Raw genomic sequence first — 10805 nt, forward strand, 5'->3', positions numbered from 1 at the left:
GCTTGTAAATAACTAGAATACAACAAAAGAAATCTTGAATGAGTTACAGCACATTGCATTGCATCCAGAAAATGTTGAGGATCTACACTTAGTAGTTATCTCGATACAGTTTATATGCATAAAAAATTATCTTAAAAAATAATACTTTTTAGAAATATTGCTCGATTTATACTGCTCGAATGTTCAGCTTCCTAGAAAATAACGAAAAAAAAATATTTGGAATCAAGTTTTCTGCTCTGCAATGTTCCGTAGAACAACAAACAACACCTCATCGAAATGTTTTACAACACTCCTCACAATGCGATTCAATAGATGCTCTTTGTAGTGATTATACTTCTTTTGCAATCAACTGTGTGTGTGCCTATACAAATGTGTACAAACTAAGCCAAACGTAGTGCTAGTATTTGTCCGAACCGAACTAGGTAGACTAATCGTAAAGCAGTCTTCTATGTTTTTTCAGTATTCGATCAATTTGGCCGATGAGGCGCGCAACAATCATGCACAGCAAATCGAACGCGCCGAAATAGCGAATCTGGTGCGGAGCCGCATGGACTCATTGAATTTGCCAACAAATGACTACGATGACGTGAGCGAGAAGCGAAATCATCTCTCATATGTGATAATCAATCCGAGCTGTGATCTCAAATTGGAAGAGGGTGATGTCATGTAGGTGGATGCGTGAATAAAGATGATTGATGTATTTTAAAGTTTTAATTTTATTTATTACTTTCCTGTGATTTTCTATACATTTCTTCTCTTTTCATTTTGCTTTGCTCTTTGCAGCTACTTGGTGCGCCCATCACCATTTTCAGCGCAAAAAACGTTCGAACGTCACAATTCGCGCCGCAAATCAAACATATCCTTCTGTTCGAATATCAATTTGGGTGCAGCTTGCGGTCCAAATGTGAATGCGAATACTGGCGCTGGCTCGCGTCGTGGTTCCGGCATAGCCGGTCTTAATCCGATGCAAATGCAAAGCGTTCAGACGTTGGCCGGGTATGGTTCGCCACGCTGCTCGCCGCCCATACAACAAATTAAATCCAATTCTCTTTCTCTACCCGACAGTCCGACGGTTGTTGGCTCGCAGCGCGGCCGGAGCAATTCATTGCGGGTTGGCTACTATTTATCCATTTATCCATTGCCGTTAACACTTTTCATTTGTATCTGATTTACATACATATTTACTCGTACTCGTACTCGTCCTCGTACTCGTATATTGCATAGCGTTTTGTTTTATTCTTGAATTATTGTTTTCACTTCACTTTGCACTTCTATCTATCTCACCCAATGTACAGCAATAACAGTTTCATGTTTTCACAACATTTGTTTTATTTCCTCTTTGTATCTAACCTTTAGAAAATTAATTGGGCTCGAGATTGCAATTCGGTTAATTAAAATGCTGTGGAAAAATATTATTATAGTAACATATTTTTGTCAAAGAGCGCCATCCGTTCTAAGCGGCTGGAACGGTTGAATCGGTATAACCTATTTTTTTTTAATAAAAAACCAAACTGTAATTTTCCAGCTATGTCTTTTAAAATATTTGAGTGGCAGTGGCCACTGAAATGCCCGCCATCACAATCTTGCGTTAATAGCCAGGGAAATTCTGCAAAATACCTTCAGGTTGGGCCTTCATATTTTCTCTTGTTAATAATGGTACCAGTAATAAACTAAACTGACGCTTTTTCCATGAAAATAAAAATACAATTTTTTTTTAAATATGTTTAATGGGTTGTCACCTAATTTTCTAGCGTAGAAAGCTCGATCAATGAGTTAGTGAAAAAATAATTTTAGCTCGAAAAAAGTCAAACTAATTTTTAAATCCAAATAATTTTTACTAAAAAAAACTGTGCATATAATTAGCAGTTGATTGCACTATGCAACTATTAAAAAACAACAATTTTTAGCTCGAAAAAATTAAACAGAGTTGCCAATAGATTTTTAGTATAGTTTTTTTAATCAGAATAATTTTTAATTAAAAAAAAAGGCAGTTGATTGCGCTATGCAACTATTTACAAAAAAAAAAAAAAGGATTTTTAATTCGAAAAAAAGTCAAACAGAGTTGCCAATATATTTTTTAATATAGTTTTTTTAATCAAAATGATTTTTAATTCAAAAAAGTGTGGGGGGATTGACAACGATGGTTTAGCAAAAATTAGCTCGATTTTTTCTTTACAGCGTTCTAAAGTTTTCAATTTCACGCCTAAGTAGTTTTCAAAAAAGTAGTTCAAATATATATATGAGTGCAACAAAGTTTCTCGGGAAATATTTTAGTAAAATATTTTAACCCACTAGCTCCCATTTAAAATCATTGTTTTAGCCCTAACTTCAAGAGACCCCTCATAAAACAGCATTAGAAAGTTGTTAGAGGATTAAAATGTGGTGGAAAATTATTCTTCAGAAAACTTGAATAGGGGTCTTCACGAACAAAACTCACATATCACCAAAAATCACTAGAGAAGCTAAACTCGCTCTATTGGAAATTTAAATTCCAGAAGCAAGATATTAAATTTTTCACTTGCATAGATGCAAATTCAAGGAATATAAAAAGTGTTTGTTAAAAAAATCTAAATAGGGTTGCCATACAGCGAAATGTGTATTTCCATATAGGTTTCAAAACCAAATGTGGACATGAAATAGGAAATGCAGTTGAAAAAGTAGTTTCTAACTAAGGCTGTTTCTTAGTAGGCACTGACAAGCCTCTCAGTATATTTCTGACCACAGATTTTTTATAAAGAAAAACACCTGCTGCTAGCAAGCAATATGAAACTGAAATCAAACTTGGGTTTTTTACACATCAAGGTCACCTCTGACTCAGAGCTCCCAACGGGCCATTGTCCACAGTCCGAAAGCGCTCTTATTTAGAAGTATTCATTTGTTATACAGACTCCAGGATCTGCTGGCAGCTGAGCTCCTGTATTTAGAGCAGAAATCGTTTTGAGTCTCGAGTCCAAAAAGTTTAACCCTTATTTGTTTTTTTGTTCCTTTCACTTGTTTCGCAAAATACTTTTTTTTTCTATTTTCTCCTAACAAAGAAATAACGTATTGTAGAATGTTGAAAAAAGTAAATATATAAAATTATAAATTTGGAAATTTTGTGTCAAAATAGAAATTATTTAATTTCCATTTCAATAACAATAAAAATAGAGAAAAGTAGATGAATTACTAATAACTACCTACATTTTTAGTACTCCTAAATAACCTTTACGTAAAATTAAATATCAATTCATAATAATACCTATTTAAATTAAATTTTCGATCTGCATTTCTGGTTTAGTTAAAAAATTAATTTGAAATTCATTGAAATTATTACTGGTGTTTTAAAAATAATTAAAAATTTAGTAACTAAAATTGTACAACTTCAATATTTTCGTTACTGTCTCGCGTTTTTGCTCGAAAGAAACTGCTTTCTAAATGAGGAAAAGAGTTTACTATATTTTAATGCTCGAACCATATAAGCGCGCGAAAAAAGCACTTCATCATTTTGACCAGCTTACAATATTTATTAAATTATTTTTTTATTTAAATTACTTTTTTATCGAAATATAATTCATTCTATAACAAATGCGATATTAATACGAGTGCAAGATTTAAAAAAAATTCTACACCTGTTCCATCAAAATGTTTAATCAGAATTAAAAATTAAAATTTGGAAATGCAGTTTTATAGTCCATACAATTTTAAATTTTTAATTTAATTTTTTTTTTTATAAAAAAGTACAAGTTTGAGGTCACTAAAGTTTTTTGTTGATTTTTAATCATTTGCCCCCCTCACTATATTACGTATTTTCTCTGTTTAAAAAAAATCGTGGTTTTGTTATATGGAGAATTTGCGCAATATCGTCAAGGAAAAATTTACAAAAAAACGACGGGATTTTCTAGCAATCCCAAACATACTTTTTATTATACTAAAATTTAATGAGCTATTAAACTGCGTACCTAATTTTGTTTTCCTTTTTTAATTCTGACTAAACAGTTTGAAAGTATGTGAAAATTTGTCCAATTTTTCTAATTTCCGTATAAAGTTTGAAATTCAGATATTTGTAGGCTTCTGTTAGCCAATGAGCTGCATTTTCATACAAAACTAACGAGCATTATATAAAATAAAAATAAAAAATAGTCAGTACATGTCAAAATGATGAGGTGCTAAATTTTTTGGCTGGCGATACTTGTAAAAACTCAGCAGCTGTCTTAAAAATTATTCACTTCATTTAGCATAGCCTTGGAAAATAAATAGATTTCGCTATTTTTCTACCAACTCAAAGACGCTTTTTTAAAACGTATACTTTTGTTTTGTGTATAAAACTTCAGTTACATGTGTGATTGTCTCAAACACTTCTTTATGTGATACTAAACAACCTACTAATCAGCACATCACCAGCACTGAGACTCTGAACCTCGTCATCGCTAAATAGTCAACGCTTAAAAATGCATTTACTATAAGTCAGAGAGCTTATTCCATACGAGTATATGAAAACTTATTTATAAAAAGATAATTATTTGATTCCGCACTACTTTTTAGAACTAGTTTCGAATATTTTTTTTTTATTGAAAGTGGGCTAAGCAGTGACTCATAAATCAGCTGGAATAGCACCCTGATGTTATGCAAGGAGCTATCAATCTAAGCCCTGAGAAATAGTTAAGAGTACTGCGCAGAGAAGCCATTGTATTCACATATTTACTACCGATTTATATATTCTACACTTACGTAACGCTACACGGCACGCTCTGGAGCTCCAAATAGGCTTGGGGAGCCGAAGTAACTTCGTTAAGGCAAATTCAATGAGGTGTCTTTATTAGAGACTAATATTGTGATACAGTTGAAAGCAGCTCTTTAGGCGAAGGAAAACCAACTTTCTGCAGGTCTGCCGAAAGGAATTTAAGCAAAACCTTCCTGGTGGTCAATCCGGGCTTAGCGATGGTTTGGGCCGGCTCGCCGCTTTTCGACCACGATCTTTTTCGCTTGGTGTTGTCGTACGTGATCAACTTTTCATCGCCAGTCACCATCCGCTTCAAAAATGGGTCAAGTTCGTTCCGTTTTAGCAGAGAATCGCAAGCCTTGATTCGGTCCAAGAGATTTTTTTGCGTCAACACGTGTGGCACCCAAATATTCTGCTTTTTTTGGAATACACTCTTCTGCAAATGGTTCCAAACGTTTTTGTGGTCTACACCTAGTTCCTGACTAATCGAGCGAATGCTCACGTGCCGGTCTCTTTGGATAGTTTCAACCATTTTATCAGTCTCTACGACGATTGGCCTACCAGTGCGGGGTGCATCTTCGACATCTACTACACCAAAACGAAATCGATCGAACCAACGCTGTGCTGTGCGAATCGTTACAGTATCAGGCCCATAAACTTCACAAATTTTTGCCGCCTACCTCTAAGGTAGTAAAAACGTAAAATATGACGAATTTCTTGATTGATGGACTCCACCTTTGACGCGCTATAACTTAAGACTGAAACGTACGATCACAACACTGTCAAAGAGACACTTGTAGTACTGATTGTCGTCTTCAAATCGCCGTTTAGTGTGACTCGATGCAATAAGTACAACGCAAGATATGTTTAAATGTTGCGCTCAATTGACAAAATACAACATTACTTTTTCCCCAACCCAATATATAATTGGCGCGTACACCCTCTTTGTGTGTTCGGCCGAGCTCCTACTCCTATTTGTGGTGTTCGTCTTGATGTTGTTCCACAAATGGAGGGACCTACAGTTTCAAGCCGACTCCGAACGACAAGAGGAGGTTTTTCATGAGGGGGGTTTTCATAACAGAAATAAACTTAGAGGCTTGCCATTGCCTGCCGAGGGGCGACCGCTATTAGAAAAATGCTTTTGTTATTTTTGGTGTTTCACCGAGATTCGAACCTACTTTCTCTCTGTAAGTTCCGCATGGTAGTCACGCACCAACCCATTTGGCTACGGCGGCCGCAACTTCTACAATATACTCATACTTAATATAGGATTTTCCAAACAAAGGTGTTTTTTTGAATTCGAAGAAAAATTATATTTTTTAAGATAAATCATCGGATGTTTATTTCATTAATAAATAAATAATTGGCGCGTACACTTCTGTTAGGTGTTTGGCCGAGCTCCTCCTCCTATTTGTGGTGTGCGTCTTGATGTTGTTCCGCAAATGGAGGGACCTACAGTTTCAAGCCGACTCCGAACGGCAGATATTTTTATGAGGAGCTTTTTCATGGCAGAAATACACTCGGAGGTTTGCCATTGCCTGCCGAGGGGCGACCGCTTTTTTTTTTTTTTTTTTTTTTTTTATTTATTATTTGTTTATTTCATTATGAAGAGGAAATTATGCCCATAATAGTGGAAAATAACATCAGGCAAATGACCACCACGACCACGCTTACAGGACAATATCCTTTCCATGAAATTAACCATAACCGATTTGCAAAGAGAGGCTCACGAATTCTATCTTTGAGGTCTTGAATCCACCCTGGACTGTTGGCGTAGACTTTCTTTTTCACGTGGCCCCAAAGAAAAAAATCACAAGGTGTTAAATCACAACATCTCGGTGTCCAATTGTGGCCATCTCTTCGAGAGATTACAAGGTCCCGAAACTTTTCCCGTAAAAGATCAATGGTTTCGTTACTTTCGTGGCACATAGCTCCGTATTGTTGAAAATAAACGTTGTCCAGATCAATACCATCCAATTCCGGCCATTAAAAATCGTTAATCGTAAACTGATCTCGAGGGCCTTTAATGTACTGAGTCCAAATCTCAATACAGAATAGCCCCAAATTCGTATAAAGTGTTCCACAAAAAAACTCAAAGCCACAGTACGTAAATTAGTAAGTAAGCATTGTAAAGCCAACAAAGGATATCCACGGACAAATCAAGTTGCCCTAAAGTGAGTTAAAAAGCGGAAGAGTTACACTTGGATCTAAAACAAAGTGCCGTTTGATATTAAATAACCCCCAAAGTAGCCAAAATGGTAGCTTTTGCACTTTTAACCTAGAAAATCTCGAAGGCATGACGTGATTGTGCTAATTAATTTCGGATACATCGCGTCGAGAACACTCGGATAATTGTAATCTACTTCCTGATTGTGGAAGTTAATAAAATTTGTTGGCCTTTAGCCGGCTTTTTAGCGTTTAGCTTTAGCGCTGGTAGGGTAACTCAGACTCTCACTGCAGATGTTACACTATCAACACCATTTCTATCACCAAACTCACTCTAATCGTAAGCAAGTGTTCAGTACGTAAGGCACCACCAACCACCAACCACCATCATCACCACCAACTGCAACCACCGTTCACCGATCACCGATTGCGATCTACATTTGTATCACTAACACCACTGCTGCGCCGTACACCGATGTGCGAGTATTTACTGCTAGCTGTTGATGGAAAGCAAAAATCAGTGGAGTCGAATCACCGCATTTGTATCTGCATCCGAAATTTTAGCATATCGTATTTGCGAACTATATTAATATAATCACACAAATATTTTGAAAATTTTTCAGTGTTAATTTCATATTATTTGATGATTTGCGTAAGCATTTGGCAAAACTAACCTAAAAATTTGACCAGCAATCAATGTTGTTACATTATTTTAAATTTTATTTGATCTTTTTTTTTTAATTTTTAGTAATCACTCAAAAATGACACCCCACTTTCCGTTGTTGTTTTCGAACATTGGTACATTTCCCGTTTTTGAATCGGTTTCGTTCCGCTTACTTTCACTTGCAGATTGACAATGACATATTGCTGCGGCGTTCTTCCTCATTGCGTCAGGGCTTACCCAATGTTGGTGTAAGTCATGGCCGTCGTAAATCTTCGTTGGAGGAGATAGGCATCAGCCACTTTACAACGCTGATGCAGGCAACAAATCATACGAATCCCATAAAAATTGCACTCAATGGCAGTATAGGATTGGAGGTGAGTTTCCGTGTTTGCTTTGGTCAAAAGCTTTTTACTATCATTTCACACAATTTTATATGTATAACAAAAATCAATCTTTATTTTCGCTAATAAGGTCACGCCACCCGAAGAGCCTACACCAATACTAGGTGTACCCTGCATAGTTGCCGGTGGCCCCGGCGGTGGCATCAATCCCTCAGCACTGGGTGGCTCCACTCTAGGTGGTGGTTCATCGCTCGCCATCAATACAGCCGATCTTGGTGCATCACCTACATCGAGTAACATAAATTCACCGCTACAAGTGCCACAACAGGATTCACAACAATCCGGACAAATGCAATCACCGCAACATTTACAAGGGACAATTGTATGATACAACCTTATGTGGGGTCGCAGACTCCGCTCGTCGATATCGAAGAAAAACAAATGGATATAATATAAGTAGAAATCGGAGCGGTGCTAAGGCGGAGTAACTGCAGCGTAGACAAACACAGCAATACCCGAGTAGTTACATAGGACATTAGAGTTCACACTTATACATACTTTCATATGGTATATACTCGTATGTGTAGATGATACGTACGAGTAGTTAACAGCAAACGAAATAGGAAAAAAATAAATGGACGTATGTATGCGCACATATAGCATACATATGTACATATATGTATACTCATATCACCAGGCACGCCATTGGAAGAATGAGTGGAGAGATAGCGCGAAAGGTTATGGGTGAAAGGAGGCGTACTTTGGAATTAGTCATGTAGGCGTGGGTGAATGTCGTCGAAGCGGTGCTTGTTCACATGCAACGATCTGAAAACTGCTGTATAATTGTATTTGAGCGATATTTCGTTAAAGCTTCTTAGTGATTAAATAAATTTATGTACATAAAGTGATGCGTTCAATTGTAGTTGTAGTTAATGCGTAAAGTTAAACATGAACTTGTAGATGTTAAGGTATGAAACAAATTTATTTATGAAATATTATTTCATTATATGTATGTATAGCACATGCATATGTATATATGTAGATACTATTAGAGCAGATTTTTCATCTGTAATTTTTTTTTCTTACAATAAAAATTTCTTTAGCCACATTTTTTGTACACTTTTTATTTCTTTCAGTTTCATAAACATTCAGCTATGTAGTCATCTCAAGTTATAATTTTTAACGTAAAACAATTTCGCTACACATATAAAATGACACAGAAAATTTAGTAAACATATAAGCTTAAGAAAAAATACATTAAAACAGTTCTCAAGTCTGCAGTGGTCGCGCCTTTGCGTGATACGTGACGGATAGCGTGGTGAACATTTCAAACAATTTTTGTTTTACAATAAAAAGTTAGTTATCCTAATCATAACTTATTATACAAAGAAAGAATTAAACAACTAAACGAAAAAAGTTAAATATTTTGAACTTTTGAGGTTTTAAGCAAAAATAATGCTTTGGCGGAACTTATGGAAATAAGTTACCATTTTAATCAACTTCTCGTGGACGGAAAAATGCTCATAGCACGAACTCTCTAGAGTTAAGTGCAAATGACCCGACATAATGGAATTTATAAATTACCATGGCGAGTTCTCTTATTTATAATTTTCAAATTAAAAAATTATCAAAATGTATTTCATATCTTAACGCCCCACCTTCTTCTCGCCCTTGGCAACATACGTCGACGTTGCGTTGCATTACCATCACCATAAAAGAGAACAAACATTTCTTAAAACTTTTGCCAATAAAGAATTTCTCAACAAGAAAAGTTAAGTAAAAAAGAATACGATTGACTCTACTGATTATGCAATTTTCAATATACATCTGGTGATATGAAGAAATCCATAAAAGATGGTTTATGAAGAGTTTAACTACAGAGTAAACAGTGTACACATTTATTTTTATGGACGGACGTAATATTATAACTGGAACCTGAGCAGGAAAATTAACATCATATAAACTTGAAATAACTTGACGCGCTGGCACAGAGTAGAGTAACATAACAGAGCAGAGCAGTTAACATCACCTCTACTCTAAATACGAATAACATAACAGAGCAGAGCAGTTAACATCACCTCTACTCTAAATACGAGTACATTACAGAGCAGTTAACACCTCGTCAACTGTGAGTATCATGACGAAGCTGTTGATCGAAATTTCACGACGTCAGGTTGGCTTTGATTGGCATTAACAAAAATATTCCGTTTCTGTTAGTTTATTCTGTTGTTTAATACAACCTTAATTTACATGTAGTATACTTTACATTCTAAGGGGTTAGAGGTAGTCGGTGGCGTATAGTAGTTCTGATAAGTTTTTCGACAGCAATTGAATGTATCTTAAAAAGTTCATAATACAGGGTTATTATTTAATGTTTTAACTTGAATATGCTCAACAAAAAAAATAATAATAAATTTCTACAAAGCCATTGCATCCTTGTTGGACTTCCATTCACAAGTAGTGATTTCGGATTGATACAATAGCTTTGTACTGGTTCATCTAAACTCAATCAAACGAAGAAAAATTTTAAATTTATAGTAAATCTAGCATTAAATTATAAGTTTTTTTTGTAAATCTAAAACTAAGTCCGTCTTGAGGCACAAAATAAAGACACAAAAAATATGAAGTAATACGGCTTAAAATACATGAATCGAAAATTTTTGTTTTCTTGGATAAAAACCCATAATTTCGGTTTTGAAAAAGTAAAAGCTTCCAACAAAAAATTCTTTTAATAAATTATTAGATATCCCCGAAATTAAACATTTAATTTATTTGAAATCTGCAGAGAGTATTTTCGAAATGCTACAAAATGCTTTCTACAAAAAAATAAAAAAAAAATGAGTTTATGTTTTAATTCTAACATCCTTAACCCATTACAGGATTCGCAGATTAACTAAAGAATTTTTTAACTATATTTTGAAGTGAAACTTCTTAG

General features: G+C 35.1%; 1 protein-coding gene across 4 annotated transcripts in view; it reads left to right on the top strand.

The window, feature by feature from the left end:
* LOC129243560 (potassium channel subfamily T member 1) overlaps positions 1 to 8977 on the top strand; it is a 180165-nt gene extending 171188 nt beyond the window's left edge. Inside the window, exons 23-27 of one of the 4 annotated variants that reach the window (XM_054880656.1) lie at positions 461 to 666; positions 784 to 996; positions 1066 to 1111; positions 7715 to 7903; positions 8001 to 8977. In XM_054880656.1, the coding sequence (XP_054736631.1) occupies positions 461 to 666; positions 784 to 996; positions 1066 to 1111; positions 7715 to 7903; positions 8001 to 8258 (912 nt within the window). In that variant the 3' untranslated portion in view covers positions 8259 to 8977. Of the gene's footprint in view, positions 1 to 442; positions 667 to 783; positions 1112 to 7714; positions 7904 to 8000 lie in introns of all 4 variants that reach the window. The other 3 variants (XM_054880658.1, XM_054880657.1, XM_054880660.1) reach the window with 3 other exon arrangements.
* Positions 8978 to 10805: the final 1828 nt, after the last annotated feature.

Source organism: Anastrepha obliqua, chromosome 4, assembly GCF_027943255.1.
Source record: "Anastrepha obliqua isolate idAnaObli1 chromosome 4, idAnaObli1_1.0, whole genome shotgun sequence".
In the NCBI taxonomy this organism is placed as follows: domain Eukaryota; kingdom Metazoa; phylum Arthropoda; class Insecta; order Diptera; family Tephritidae; genus Anastrepha; species Anastrepha obliqua.